Below are 16,413 nucleotides of genomic sequence, written 5' to 3' on the forward strand. Positions count from 1 at the left end.
TAGGGAAGGTTAATTCCTTACCTAATAGGATTAACTCTAATAGGATAATATTTAGTCTAAGAGATATGGTAAAATCCCATAAAGATATCTTAGATATGTTAGAATTTACACAATTATATTCCTAATCTAACAGGACTGCAACATAAATCATATTTTACAAAAAAAAAAGAGTTGACGTTAGAGAGATTATCTAATTTGAACTATATTTATAAAACACATAATATATTTTATAAAATATGGTCCAAAAATATGAATCTCTAGCATTTTTCTTTTACAAAAGTCATACTAAGTGCTCTTATATTCTTTTTGGTTTCAGATCTGTACGAAATTGTTTTTGTCAAAAACACTTCTATTTATAAGTACTCTTAACAAAATTTCAAACACTAGAAAGCTTTTTTGATAAAGCGCACGTGCTTTCATAAAAAATAGTTCTAGATCCAAAATAACTTATGAATTTTTCTGCCGAACGTAGTTAGAAACTTAGAAAAAAATTGATTATCAGAAAGCGATTTGAAAAGTAGTCTTAAACAATCTTTTAGCGTATTCTTAACTTGTTATTGAGTAACAATGCTAAAGATGTTTTTGTACTTGTACCAAGTTTTTTTGTACCTCGTAATTGATAATAAGAAAATAACAAATTTCGGCATATTAACTAAAACTTGGTTAATAAGTTATATGCTTAATATAATTGTGAATAATAACATGCTTTTCAATTATTAATACTTGACGTTATAATATGAAGTATAATAATTTGAGTGAATTCATAATTACGTCATGTCAACATATTACCGTTACGCCAAATAATAAATTTCTTGAATTCTCTATGTTAAATTTTGCCTAAACCCCTTGCTTAATGATGGTCATGCATAACCCTAACTAGAAAATTTAATTAGCAAATACTTATCTCCTAATCTAGGGCAACATATAGCCGGTGGGAGAGGGTCAAACAAGGCCACATAGTTTTTTACTGCTAGGCTTTTGTTGGCTGTAAAAGTAAGTAAAAAGTTAAGTAGTAAAATATACAGAAGAGATCCTATACAAATAAAAAAAGAGCAAGAGGAAAAGGTTGATGGTGGTAATGCAGATGAAAGCAAAATGTCAACCACTAGGCTTCAATTTTCAGGAACTGAGAGATACTTCTCTCACTGGGTCGGTCACGAGGGTTCAATATTATTAGTGCATGTCGACAGCTTTTTACCCTCTTCCTTGTATTCTATTCATTTTCTTACTTCTATCGGAAACTTTTGATACGTATTATTATTTTATATGTTAGAATATAAGTAAATGATATCGTAGATATATATCTCAATTTTCGTTTATATTAATAAAAAATAAATACACACGTTATAATTTGAAAAACATAGTAACATCATGCCCGAGTATTCCTACATTGAAACCCTTCTCCTCTCTACCTTTTCATATGAGAGATGATCTTACACTCTTCTTTGGTTTCAGCCATTGAATGAAAAAAATGAAACGAAAATAATAACCAAGATTAAACAAGAGTGTGAAAAGTTAAAAAGAGTGAGTGTTTATCATTTTCGCTTAATAGATTAATTGGAAAAGGACCTAAATGTAATTCACATAAGCTAGTTTACGATATCAACGCAGCTATTTTCCTCGCTGTTAACGAAGCTGCAATACAAAAATGTTACATTACTTTAGGGTTTGCTTGGTAATGTAATCACTTATTAAGTAATCAGTAGCTAATTACCTTTTAGCCATAGCATCGTTTTCCCATGTGAATATTGGAATCGAAGACTTTGAGAACAATGAAAAGTTGTCCTTGTGAGGTCAAATACATATTAAATGTTAATTAGTAGTTAATTAGCATACAATTACTGGAATTACGGGTCCTTTTCTTGGACCAAAAACTAAATTCCAAAACAAATATTAATTGATTAAACAAGGACGAATTCGGACACTTCGTTTGGCGGAAGAAACAAACATTTCATGCATCTGCATGACTTAAAATACAAGATGCATCACAATCTTTCGTGTTGTCATATGTATTGCCATTCTTGGAGTAAAAAACCTTGTAATTATTGTCACAATGAAACTTGGCAACATGGAAATTGGATGGTTTTGTCATGACTCATGCATGACGTATCATATAGTGATGTGGCAAAATATATATTGCAAATTAGTGTCCATTTCAGCTTATTGTCTTGTTTCTTTTTTGTCAAGTTCAATGATCAAAAGCTTAAGAACCGTTTGATAACCATTTTGTTTTCAGTTTTTACTTCCTTTTTTTTTAATTGAAAGTTTGTTTAGTAACTACTTTTCAGTGTTCAATTAAAAAAAATGAAAACTCAAACTAAAATTTGAAAACACAAGGCCTTATTTTGAAGGGAACTGTTATTGGGACTCTAAAAAATCTCATTATGCACTCTAAACTTTCTATATTTAGAAAGAAAAAAAAATACAATTGAGAAGTGCACATTAAAATTTTTGGAGTGCTAACAACAATTCTCATTTTGAAAACTCTATAAAGTAGTTTTCAGTTTTCATGTTTTTGAAAACTAAATTAAAGTAGTTGCCAAACAAGATTTCAGTTTCGGTTAAAAAAATGAAAATAAAAATAAAAAATTGATAAGGAATTAGTTATCAAACGACCCCTTAATTACGTAGTGTGCAATGAAAATCTTTAGGGTATGTTTGGGTGAGGAACCTTGAAATTCCAAGGAACTTAGACAAAGTGATGAAGACATGGATCACAAAAAGTTAGATAAGAGGGATTATAAATGCATCTTCATGAATATAAACATAACATGATAAATTTGTACACTTTGTGATGCTCATTTGGTGCATTTTTATTTCCTCCTATTTAATTTTTTGTGATCCATCTCTTCCTCATTATGCATAAATTCCTTGGAATCTTGAAAGTTCCTCGCCCAAACATGCCTTGAGGAGTTTGTCTACAATGGCTAGGGTTCTTAAGGTTTCTCAATATGTTTTTTTTATCTTTCGGAAAATTGATAGGATATATGTAGAAAGATCTTTTAAATTGCCAATAACTTATCTATAATAAGCTACAATATTAAATTTTAGTACTCCTTATGAATATGTTGTGATCGTATGTTAGACCAAACATGAGATCTCCTTCAATCGAGTGGAGACTTGGTGCTGCAAGATAACTGATCATGTGTCTCAATAGGTGTTGAATGAAAATGTTTGTTGTTCGAGACCATGGTGCTTAAGTGGAAAAATATGAAGAAAGTCGAAATTCCATTATAATTAAAATTACTTGGTAATATTGAGAGGAGCCAAACTCCTTATAGGCTTATAGCTTTTGTATGGTTTGGTCCCTCACGATTTGGGACTTTGTCCTCACATTCTTACACGTCCCCTCACGTATTGCGAATTTTCAAGCCTACACATGAACAACACAATCATGATGACGTGTAACACGTGTAGTAGTTAGCCTTCACACACGTGTGGCTGTTTGGGCCAACCTGCTCTCATATCAACAAAGTTGGGGTTCCACCATAAAACCGTCAATTCTTATACCAACATTATAAAGCATTATACTAAAAGAATAAGGTGGCAAATAGTTCATAGAAAATCTCACTTTAGAGAATTTCCTTAACCTTTCTCATTTAAGAATGGTTGCTGCATCCATGAGTACTAGCAGTCCCCCAAAATATGCAACAATTTCATCGAAAATAAATGCTCCCATCCAATTCCAATCTGATGAAAGAAAGAGGTTAGCACGTTTAATTTGTGGCAGGTAATAAATTAAATGGAAGAAATTAGGTTTGGTAATTAGTTGATTAACTTGTAGTGCTAGGGTTTTGTCTTCTCACTGTGGAGAGTAACAATAACGACGGACTGGTCTCCCAAAGACATCAATGTGCATCGCCAGATATCATAGGAATGGTCGTTCCAATTTCTGAACGCCAATGAAAACGTCAAACGCTTTACGATGAACCATGCACAGGAGAAAATTTTAATTGTGATGGGAACATATGTGGTTCACTACGTGTTTTCTATTGTTTTAATAGAAGTGGTGAGAATTTTTATTTTTTAAGTTATTAACTTTTTAGCAAACATATCCCACCATTTGTATAATAACACGTAGTGTACCTCCCCGTGTATCGATCACATTGAAAAATCTCTCCATGCATAGAGCCACAACCCACACCCTTCCCTTCTTTTCCAGTTCTTCCATATGTTTGTTTCTATCGCTAGCTAGCCTGCTTGGCTTCCACTAATCCTTATGTGTGTGTTTGAGACTGCTTCTGTAAATTTATAAGTGGGTATTGGGTATAGAAGTGCCTTTTTCATAAGCACTTGGGGCTATCGTTCTGAATGTTTTGAGCTAGAAAGGTTCTTTTTATTATGTTTGACAAAAAAACTTGAGGCATGTTTGAGACAGCTTCACGAAGGGGTAAAAATTATTTATGATAACTAAAGGTGTTTATGACTACGTACGTTTGACAAAAAACTTAAATGTGCTTATGAATTGTAGAATGTTTTCTCAAAAAGCATATGAAGAAGCACTTCCAACTCTTTTTTTAGAAATTTGGAATTTCAATAAAAATTCATTGTATCTCTAATAAAACACTTCTTGTAAGTGTTTTCTAAAGAATCAAATCCAAACGAGCCTTATTAGTTTGTATATGCGATTATGGTTTTCTTATAGCATTTGTAGCATAAGCACTTATGAACAATAAATACTTCCTACAGAAGCAGCCAACGAGCAGAGAAAGCCCATTGTCCTATGAAGAGTAGCAACTATGAATTTCAAAATGCGCTTATGAGCAAAAGTGCTTCCTACAACAACAGTCCCAAAATATTTAACCTGCTACGAATAAAAGTGTTTACAAGCATAAAGTGTTTCCTGCACAAGCGGTTCTAAACCAACCCTAGTTATTTAATCCATGAGAAACAAATTAAAAGTTAAAAACAAATTATAAATGTCACTCAATACTACGGTCTGGTGATAATACTCTTCACTTGGAAGTGAGAGGTCTTAGGTTCGAATTTCGTGGATGGTGAATTCGATACCAAATTAAACTGTTCATTTTGTGGCTTAACCAAACTTCTCCTCCTCTTAGTGTAAATATATCGAAGCACGAAAAAAAAAATTACAAAGAGATTAAATTCATCCATCCACAAACAGACGTTTAGCTAATCGCCATTAATCCCACTCTCCCACCACGAGCAACCCTCTCGCCACCCTCCCTCCCTCCCACCTTTTCCTTCTCGGTTCTGGAAAAAACCAGATGCTTCCAAACGACATAACTTCGACGTACTAATATTATTTAAACTAGCTTACCACTTGGGACCTCGTGTTTTGCTTTGAAGTACTTCGAGCTAGAGAGAGAAAGACACACTGAGTCAGAGAGAGATTAAGAGAGAGAAAGACTGGAGAGATTTAAGAGAGAAGAAGGAATCCCAAAGCCGCTGTCCCAATCTTTACACCGTTATCTGCTTGGGACATTGCAATCCCCCTTGTTCCTCCCATTGCCGAGATCCCATTTTTATTATATCGGTCCAATCCATGAAGAAACCCGAACATCAAACACCTTCCTCTCTCTTTGTCCCAGTACTATTTAGTCCCGTTAGGTCCTCCAGGATCTCCAATAATCTTCCCAATGGCTACTTGTGCTCTTCTCGGTGACAATGGCGGCGATCGCATCAGCGGTAATGGCAGTAGTAACAACAACAATAGCGATAGCCTCGGTGGCGGTGGAGGAAACCCTTCTTACCCCATGAACAACAGCACTACCAATTCCAACAGCAGCAGCGTCGGGCAGCAGCCACCCAAGATGGTGAGAAAGCGAATGGCGTCTGAGATCGAAGTCCAAACCACCCTGACAAGCAGAACCGCCGGTTCGGACTATTTCAGGCTCTCCCGCCGCGGGATTATTAATAATAGTCCGCCAGTCCAGCCGGTTAATCAAAATCCAAACGCCAGTAAAGTGAATAGTAGTATGTTTTATCCCAACCACTCCACTATGCAGTTACCAGTACCATCTTCCACAAATTTTGCCGCTTTGACGTCACCTGGTGGGGCTTTATTGTCACCTACTTCTCCTTCTCCTTCTCCTTCTTCCGCTGCAGCAGCCGGCATCTGGGGTCCTATCGATCCATTGTCTTTTCATCGTCCTCTTCCGGTTCAGCCGACGACGACCTCCCAGACCACTACTACTCCTGCCGTTTGTGGGTTTTCAGGCCTGCCGTTGTTTCCGCCAGAAAAGACTACGCCTTTGAATACTAGTATTACTGCTACTACTCCGTCGTCCGTGTCCATGGAAGATGGGTCCTCCGCCGCCACGGCGTGGATAGACGGGATCATAAAGGACCTCGTCCACAGCTCCACCAACGTCTCCATCCCCCAGCTCATTCATAATGTTAGGGAGATTATCTTCCCTTGCAACCCCAGCCTCGCCGCTCTTCTAGAGTATAGACTCCGGTCAATATCCGAGCCGCTGCCGCCGCCTCCTCTGCCTCTTCCAGTTCCAAGCTTTAATCCAACCCCAATCCCGGACATAAGGAGGAGACAACAAGGTGGTCCTGGCCCTGGGGCTTTTAAGCTCAATATGGACTCCGGTGCACTACAAGACGTTGCAATCTTCAACCCATCAACGGTGGAAAACAATGACTTGTACTTGCAGTCGTGGTCTGGAGGAGCTGGCGGAGGAGGAGTTGGGCTGTCCCTACCCCAACCCAACCCTACTCCTGCCCCTATCACCTGCAACCAAACCAACCCACATCACCAAAGCCCTTCCTTCAATCAGGCAATTCATCAAACACAAGACAAGCAGTTAGAAAACTCTTCACCATCCTCCCCTGCGGCGGAGGCCACCACCCCAACAGTTGCACCCGCACCCACAACCACCCCCGCCACTGCCCCGCCAGAACCAACAACCTCAGCAGTATCCCTACTCAGAGAGAAAAAAGAAGAGATGCGGCAGCAAAAGCGAGACGAGGAAGGCCTCCACCTCCTCACCCTCCTCCTCAAATGCGCGGAGGCCGTCTCCGCCGACAACTTCGACGAAGCCACAAAAATCCTCCTCGAAATCTCGGAGCTCTCCACCCCGTTCGGCACCTCCGCCCAGCGCGTCGCCGCCTACTTCTCTGAAGCCATGTCGGCCCGCCTCGTCAGCTCCTGCCTCGGCATCTACGCCTCCCTCCCTCGCTCCTCCGTCCCCACCACCCACACACAAAAAATGGTATCCGCCTTCCAAGTCTTCAACGGCATCAGCCCCTTCGTCAAGTTCTCCCACTTCACAGCCAATCAGGCGATCCAGGAGGCGTTCGAGCGGGAGGACAGGGTTCACATCGTCGATCTCGACATAATGCAGGGTCTCCAATGGCCCGGGCTGTTTCACATCCTGGCCTCCAGGCCGGGTGGGCCTCCGTACGTGAGACTCACCGGCCTCGGAACCTCCATGGAGGCCCTAGAGGCCACAGGGAAGCGGTTGTCCGACTTCGCGGACAAGCTAGGGCTTCCATTTGAGTTCTTCCCCGTGGCGGAGAAAGTTGCGAACTTGGACCCGGAGAGGCTGAATATCAGCAAGAGAGAGGCTGTGGCGGTGCATTGGCTTCAGCATTCGCTTTACGACGTCACGGGTTCCGATTCCAGCACGCTCTGGCTTTTGCAGAGGTAACGTCTCTTCAATCCTACACAGTCCAATCCACTGCAATCCGATTCCAACACGCTCAGACCTTTACCACTTTTTCTGGTTAATATATATCATGAAAAATTCGAACTGGGTTTCTTTTGGGTTGCACTTTTTGATGTCTTTGATCGATGTTGGTGATCAAAGTATCAAACTTTATTAAGCACTATTGCACTAGCTAGCGCTGACTAATTATTTAACAAATAGTGATACATTGGGTTTAGATCAACCGCAACTTTCATGCACTTTCCAAATCTAGTAACTGCAAAAAGCTGCACCTTCGTAGTGGGCAAGAAGCAAAAATTAAAGATTTGATACTTTTTCTTTTATTCCGTTCATTTCTGATCTTTAAATTGAAAAAGTTGAAGCAGATAAAATTAGAATTAAACATAAGTGTGCTTAGGAGAAATGAGTGTTCGAAAATAATTTTTCGTGTTTTAATCAACGGCAATATTCAAACTTGGATACATTTCGGTACAAGGGTCGGACTATGTCTCATGTCTGCATGTTTTATTAAATATTACAATGCACATGTTATATATATTGTTTTTTTTATGTTTCTGTTACTGTATATTGATTCAGATTGGCGCCAAAAGTGGTAACGGTGGTGGAGCAAGACCTGAGCCACGCGGGTTCGTTCTTGGGCCGGTTTGTGGAGGCCATACACTACTACTCTGCCCTGTTTGATTCCTTGGGAGCGAGCTACGGCGAGGAGAGCGAGGAGAGGCACGTGGTGGAGCAGCAGCTGCTCTCCAGAGAGATTCGTAACGTTTTGGCAGTGGGCGGGCCGTCGAGGAGCGGAGAGGTGAAGTTCCACAACTGGAGGGAGAAGTTTCAGCAGACCGGGTTCAGGGGGATTTCCCTGGCGGGAAATGCTGCAAATCAGGCCGCCTTGCTGCTCGGGATGTTCCCTTCCGATGGGTACACTCTGGTGGAGGACAATGGGACTCTTAAACTGGGGTGGAAGGATCTCTGCTTGCTCACCGCTTCTGCATGGCGGCCGCCCTTTCATGCCGCCGCTAATCCAAACCTACACTATTGAGATGCTTTTGCCCATGTATGTATGAATACGATGCTTGGCGTCGGCGGTTGATGAGTTTGAATGTATTATCTTGTTGTGCTTACCCTACTTTAATCTTTTTTAGTTGAAATTGACGTTGAGTTTTGGAAGAAAACCTTGGTTTGGGGCCTATGGGCCTTGGGGAGGGAGAGGCTAGGCCTTCTACATTTATGTTCGAAAATTATTTATCGCACTTTTTTTTTTTTTTATCAGTGAGCGGTTGAGATTTAACTAAATAAGCTATAGTTAAATCTCAACCTTTCCTATTTTTTTCTTGTTTCTAAAATAATGCTCAGGTGAGACTTGCTCTTGCTCCGTAAGGCTTTCGACCATTGCCAAAAACTCTACATTGTTGCATCGCGTTCCAGTCGAGTATGTATCTCAGTCCTAGTGTGGTTTGATGATCCTTTGGGACCAACTACTGATCATTTTTAATGGAGAAATACTACTAAACTAATAATTCAACGTTCAATGCCCTATTTACAAAACAAACGTGTTATGTTTGATTCAACACCACCCAGGGGAATTTGGAACACTAGTCTTTTTTGGGAGCCCTAGTAACATTTGCGATAACTTTTGCATTTAGACCTTTTCACTTTTATCAAATATTATGTATCATTTTGTACATAAAAACAAGACATTTTAATAATTTCAGCTAGGGATTAAAGATGCAAAGCATAAAATATAATTTCAAAGACATTAAATGTCTGGTTTTTGTGTAAAAAATAACACGACGTTTAATAAAGTAAAACTGTCTAAAAGTAAAGATAAGTGCAAAGGTTGCTAGCATTTCTCAAAAAAAAAAAAAAAAAAAAACCAAGATTTAAAAATATAGCCACTCAAGATCCTTCGAGAGGTGACCAAACCATCCTCAAGTATGCTTGAGCTCACCTAGAGCAGTTAAATAACTCTAAACCTACACCAAAAGTCATTAATCGAAAACTTCGCCACTTCTGAGTTGGGTCGTGTTCAACTCGTGCTTCTTAATTGTCGAAAAGCATAAGCTACTATCTTACCATGTTGCATTAACACGCAACCCAAACCCTATCGTGAGACATCATTTCAAGTGTCATTCTCATTTCTGACGTATCTTTCATTTAATAAGCACAAACACACAAAGAATGAAAAAAAGTAAAGATCTGAAGAGGAAGTTGACAACACACACTTTTACTAATGGTAATTGAATTGATTTGTCAGAGAACAACAAAGCTGATACAAATTATAAAGTAGTTAGTCCACTGATATCACCTAAGAAAAACAAAAGTTGAAAAAAATTAAATAAAATAAAAATACAATCTCAGAAGAAATAGTAGCTAGCCACCCTTTCCTGTGTGCACATAATTATTTGCACAGCTTTCCCCTAAGCAGAAAATCTCCCCTTCAAATCATCACTTCCACCGGATTTGCCCGTCGAAATCGCCCTTCGTTCTCCTAATCCGGTAACCTCGGAAGCTTAAGCTGCCATCCCGGGAGCTTCGTCCTTCTGCTCTTTCCAGAAAGAAAAATAAATGTTTTGAGTTTTTTATTTACCAAAAAAATCACACTTGTGTGTTTGTGAAACTCTGGGCGGCTATCACTTCCTCTGCCTTGGAAGCTTTGATGAAAAATTCTCAGCACCGGTAAAATAAGGCATCCATCGGTAAGTGCTTCAGGAGCCCCATGCTTCATATAAAATCTGGTAGTGAACACGGACAATCAGCTCATCATGAATTCACGTTGCAGTCGCTCAAGAACTGATCTTCTCGGCTCAGAAAAATCTTCCAGTATCGTTTATATTTTGGGATCCCTAACTCAAGCCAAGGTTTCATCTTCCCGTTATAGTGCAACACTGCAGCTTTCTTTATCGGATAAACATCTATGTTATAGTCATGACCTAGCCCAGAGAGAGCCCAAGAACCGTCAAGAGGATAAATCAAGTCCCGAAAGGTAAGCAAACTTGCATGTAGTGCGGCAGCTTCATTTACTCCCTCTTGCGTCATCACCTGCAAATAAATCAGAAAATGCGAATGGCTCACAGACAATTGTATTAGCAAACCAAAAGCTAGACATAAAAATTGTTGAAATGGTTTTCAATGACGATAACATTTCACCAAAGATCATGAAACCCAACGGGGTCAAGCATTCAATCCTAACTCAAGCTAAGGTTAATGTTTTTACCCCCTCTTTTCCAAAGATAGTTAAAATAATTGCAACGATCATAGGTATTAGGTGAACTTAAAATGTCACTCACCTCCGTTACAAACTTTTTGTAAGTTTCAGTGAGATCGAGCTCTCTCCACTTAACCAGATCAATCACATTCAATCCAGACATCCAAGCGCATGAATTTTTATCGAAACTGTTCTTGCCAAGAACACTCTTCAGCAGACTCAACTTCACTGAGCACAACTGCACAGCAGCATTAACTTTCCCTTCCATGTTGAGGCTCCATAGTGCAGACAAGTCCTGCTGGACAACAACATCATCATCCAGAACCACAACTTTCTCCAAATTCTGGAATATCTCAGGGAGAAGATAGTGCGAATGAGAAAAAGTAGATAAGTATTCGGTCCTAGATTGGGCATCAATGCTATAGGAGACAAAGAACTCCAAAGGCAGTGAAAGATAGAGTTTGCGGTTGTCCAGATTAAGCTGCTCCATGTTTAACACCTCAACTGTGGCTTCCTTGTAAGTATTTCTGAAAAACCATAGTTTCATAGCAAAGTAATTCTCTTGATCTGTCAGCACATGAAAAACAAGTTTCCTGCTATCCTGAAACATGGAAAAAAATTTAATCGGGATCATCACTAGAAGTGAAGCTAATTAGCAGCGAAATACGTATGAGAGAATAACTAATACATACTTCTGCATGCATTACAGTTGAGTTGATTACAACTGACGATGCAAGTACATTAGTGGAGAATATGACATAGTGCTGCAATGTACGATCAATGTATTTGTCAGCCAGAGAGGAGTCGGTATCGTCAAAAGGAGATCTGAAATATTCCACAGTCAGCCTCATTGACAGGCAGTGGTGGCTCTTTGGCATCGTCTGGACAGCAAGTTGGTAGAGAAAGACACTTTGTCTCATGTGGAAGTTAGCTTCATCCTCAGTCATGTCATATATTTGTCTCAGTTTCTTGTCAACATTATTACAATCCACATGGAATGTTTTGGCTTTGGCTGTTGAAGCTTGCAACCTTTGTAGCTTCTTCTTAATCCTGATGAAACAATTGGCCATGTGCTTAGTTCAGCGGGGAAGCCGGACACATTGTCAATGCCCATGAAAAAAGAAATCTAAGAAAACCAGTATCGGACTGTCCCTAGAACAAGGTTCGAAAAATAAAACAGCAGCACAAATTTGCAAGAAATAAAGAATGAATTACTTTCGCATTTTCAAGGCGATGCGACAACGAAATTCAACCAGTAGATCTTAAAACATCAATTGCAAGTACAAAACCCTTTTATGTTGTCATTGAGTGGAAAATGGGGAAATCACAAATAGTTTCCATAACTTACTGTGGGGGAAGATCAGCATCTGTAGTACTTTCACTAAGTACACGCTCCACCTCCTGAATATTTTGTCTCATCTCACGAGACAACTTGTCCTGTGATGAAAGTTTCGCTATACTAGGAAAATATGCTCGAGCTACAAATAATTGATCCTTCAATCTCTTCACCATAGCATCCTTCATGTCTTCTCTATGTTGTTCACGCCAAAGGCAGTAGCTCCCAAACTTCAACTCACATGATTTTCCACTTTGATCCACACCACCTTTGGCATAATCAATGATTTGAGCTGAGTCACCAGCTTTAGAGTTCTGCCAAAAAGATTCAAATTAAACAGAGGAGAAGACGATAACTATACAAGGACTTCAGAAAAGAAAAGGACTGACTTATACATACATTTTCAATGGGTTGTGATTGCGGATCATCATGAGGTGGCACTGAATATCCTGCAGTTATTAAAAATAAAATTTAATTTAATATCTATTACATGGCAAGTAAAAAGGATAGACAAACCTTAGAAGGCATTCAACATTAACAGACCTTTTGCTTGTTCATTATTGTGGACGGCACTGGCTTGTTCATTGTTATGGACGGCATTGACATTTTTGGTTTCATTTTTGGCTTGATGTGAAATAGCTTTATGCGAAATATTCTTTAGTATATCCTGGCACAAAATAAATAAAGGTAGAGAAAAAAATCAGGTCACTGATGACTTTAGATGCCTGCATCACATCCTCAAATTATTGACCATGTTTGTAGACCAAATGAATAAAATATTCCTGCAATGGTTCCTATAGGTCTTACATGCCAAACGTTTCAGAGTCAAAAAATTAATTCTCACATCATGGGTTAGTGAATGGCTGCCTTAAGCCGACCCACATGAACCTGGATACATGGGTGTCCCAAGATACAAATTCTGTTAATTAGGCAGCAACTATGAAAGGAGGGAAGACCCGTGAAACATATAGAAGCCCAGATGGAGAAACTAGTATGGTAAATCATAACGACATTTCTTCACTGTGGATCTTTACTTTCCTCGTTTCAAAGATGGATTAAATGCCAAGACGTGTAGAAAAAAGCAAATTTGTATGTGCCCATAACTAGTTTTCAGCTTCTCCTAAGGTACACAATTCTACAAGAACCAACCAAATGCAGTTTAAAATGATTTATTCATTTTTTTTCTTTCCATATTTTTTTATTGAAAACAATTCATCCATAAAAGCTTATGATCTTCAGTTACTGAACAATACGGTTGTACTTGTCCTAATTCAAAAGGAAGTGTCTACTGATTACTGTAGTGTTTATTCCTCAAGCTCCTGATCTAAAAGGTCTAAAGCACATCCTCCTGAAGAACTCTTAGATGTGTTAGAATAATCCAAAGCCCATTGGCATGTTAATCCAGTTAATGTATCCTAAACATAGAGAAAGAAAAATCAAAACCTGCTAATTGCATGTGACTCATTAATTTGTTGTGATGAATTAAAAGGTGCCGTACTCGAATATTTCAGAGCTGATTGTGTATTTTGTTGTATTTTCCCATAGTTTAGCACTTTTTAGAGGACCAAGCCAACACTTAAAAGTTCTTAGATGACCAGGGTGGATGAGGAAGTTGATGAATATCGTAGGCACAGGCACATGGCCAGAAGAATAGATCCTGGTAAATTCTGTGTCACCCCTTAGGCCCTCACACGTTAATAAAAATTAGACTTTTCGGGATAACGACCCTTAATGAGATGAACAAATTCCTAGCATAATTCATCTAAAATGAGGCCCAAGGTCTACTAGCAAGAGAATATCAACACAAAACTATTCCCTTTATCAACAAATACCACACATTTCAGTAAAAGTCGTCTGAAAGCGTAATAGTGATGATTCATCTAGAAGCCTATTTTCCTTTAACTAATTACGCATTGTAATCGCCCAAACACGAAGTAATCAAATGGAAAGCAGGGGTACCATAAAGAAACAAACATCAGAGCAGTGTGCAACGAATCAAACCTTTGAAAGGGTTGGTGCGAACTTTTTCACGAGATCATCTACACGCTTCGAACCAACCCCCTGCAAGCAACCAAAAAATCATTAATTTATCTCCACCAATGTGTTTCTGTTCGTGAATTCGATTTACAAAGGTGGCTAGTATGGTATACCCCTGACATATTAGAAGCGTTTATGATGATTCTTGTACCATATACTCCAATCTGACACCCAATTGAAAAACCGAAAAACGGATTAAAAACAGATCAACAACAAGAATGTAGGAAACAGAAAACAATTCCAAATTAACAAAACAAAGTTCTAGTTCTTACTGAAGGCGAACTTCGTTGTTCTGGTACATAACCTGCATTTGTGAACAAAAAGAACAAATCGAGATTTGAGAGAGATCCAAAACTACCATTGCAAAAGCAAAATCGGATCGGAGAGAAACAGATCTAGAGAGAGAGAGGAAGTTACCGGGAGGGTGAAAGCCATTGTGAAGGCCGAGAAGGAAGAGAAGAGGAACGAGCATGGAAAGAAAAACCAGACCCAACACTCCAATCACCAGCCCCTTCCATCGCCGCTTCCCGGAATAACCACCGCCCGCAACCCCGCCCTTCATTGCTTCGCCAACTCCTCCTAATCCGATCTCATTGCCGCAATTAAGCACCAAATCTACGACAATTAACGATAATCAACACCAATCCTCCTCCTCCTCCTCCTCCTCCTCCTTCTTCTTCCTCCCCCTCCGGTTGTTGCAGTGCCGATATCAAATGCGAACTCCCACCCGCACTCGCACTCCCAATCGCCGTCGCGGTCGGCGTCGCATCAACAAGCGAAACGCGGTGCTTCCTCTGTGGCATGAATCATTCTTTCCAATGATTTGATCGGTTGTTTCTGAGCTCAGAGTGTCTCGCACTGCGATTCCGAATCAAGGACGGGACGGGATTGGACTGGATTGGACAGTCCGGCACCGATTGGATTTTCCTACTTACAAACTGTGATTCTGTCCTTATTTTCTGAGGGAAAGATAAAGAGAAAACAAAAGAGAAGAGCTTACCGTGGTCTCGAGCTTTTTGGTTGGATTACATTCTTTACCCCTTCGCTTGATATTTATTTATTTTGTTTGTTTTTTATTTTTGGTTCGTGACCGGACTTTCTTCCTTTATAAGCAACAATTAGTATCTGTATACTATTATCTTGCATTATACAAGTGTGATATTTTAATTATTTTGTTTAAATTTTAATTAGATGTGAAATAATACGTTATATAATTTGTATTTTTTCAAATTTTTTTTATATAAAACGAGTTTATCGTAACGTTCTAATCTAATAATACAATTTTATATTTAAATTTCTATCCGCATAATTATGCATAATAAGTTCAACATAAATTGTTCTCGTGTACTTTTTTTTTTAATTAAGATTGCAACAAATCACCTTAATGCTAGGCGCAGCTAAATTATTTATAAATTGTTCTCGAGTATCTTGTTGCCTATGTGTAACTAAGCAACAATTTATTTTAAGAAAAACTAATGAAAATTGTTTGAAAATTTTAAGTTTTAACGATAAAGACAAATAAATGGTAAAGTGAATAGTATCATGATTGATTTTTTAGTGTAAAAACGTGGTTTTTCGTTAAAGTGAACAGTAGCAGGAACTTTTCGTTAAAGTTCCCTTCATTTTAATGTCATACTCTTACAAGTTTCGGCTACTAAGCTCAGCAAATTGTTCTGTATTTTATACGGGTAATATGTATTTAGTCTTTTCAACATAAAAATCAACCAAAAATATTAGAACTCGTTTGGATGTATTTTTAAAATGACTAAAAATGTTTTTAGAGAAAATATTTTTTGGTTTCAAAAGCACTTGAAGTGCTTTCTACAAGAAGCATTGGTTATGTGATTCTTCTAAGAAGCAATTTAAGTATTTTTTCAGGATTTACTTGCATTTTTACTAAGGTTTGGTTCCAAGAATATTTTCATCAAAAATGCTTTCAGTTATTTTAAAAGTATATCCAAACAAGTTCTTAATTAAATTTGTTTATATCATATTTAGGGCTTCCGTATTTAGACCTCGTATAAATACTCGAATGACTTAAATGTAATTATATGATAAAGGAAGAGGCAAATATGTAATAAGTGAGGATTCCTTATTCTATAAAATAACCTTTCACCCTCCCAATTGGGAGAGGCCATTTCTGAGGCCATTTTCCTAGGCCCTCTCACCCCCTCTCAAAGCTCTCATATTCAGAGGTTATC

At 38.6% G+C, this 16,413-nt stretch overlaps 2 protein-coding genes across 2 annotated transcripts; one reads left to right on the forward strand and one right to left on the reverse strand.

Moving 5' to 3' along the window:
* Positions 1-5,171: 5,171 nt before the first annotated feature.
* LOC126594514 (protein SCARECROW 2-like) lies at positions 5,172-8,884 on the forward strand. Its single transcript, XM_050260854.1, has 2 exons — positions 5,172-7,615; positions 8,214-8,884. Exons 1-2 carry the CDS (start codon positions 5,601-5,603, stop codon positions 8,671-8,673), a joined length of 2,475 nt encoding a protein of 824 aa, XP_050116811.1. The 5' UTR covers positions 5,172-5,600; the 3' UTR covers positions 8,674-8,884.
* A 958-nt stretch (positions 8,885-9,842) lies between these two features.
* On the reverse strand, positions 9,843-15,266 carry LOC126593379 (probable galacturonosyltransferase 7). The gene is made up of 10 exons (XM_050259428.1): positions 14,630-15,266; positions 14,485-14,516; positions 14,326-14,376; positions 14,177-14,236; positions 12,719-12,842; positions 12,575-12,624; positions 12,188-12,489; positions 11,532-11,889; positions 10,922-11,440; positions 9,843-10,673 (listed from the first exon to the last, which is right to left on the reverse strand). The coding sequence occupies exons 1-10, from the start codon at positions 14,772-14,774 to the stop codon at positions 10,395-10,397; spliced, it is 1,920 nt and encodes a 639-aa protein (XP_050115385.1). The 5' UTR covers positions 14,775-15,266; the 3' UTR covers positions 9,843-10,394.
* Between the last annotated feature and the right edge of the window lie 1,147 nt (positions 15,267-16,413).

Source organism: Malus sylvestris, chromosome 12 (assembly GCF_916048215.2).
Source record: "Malus sylvestris chromosome 12, drMalSylv7.2, whole genome shotgun sequence".
NCBI classification, from domain to species: Eukaryota; Viridiplantae; Streptophyta; class Magnoliopsida; order Rosales; family Rosaceae; genus Malus; species Malus sylvestris.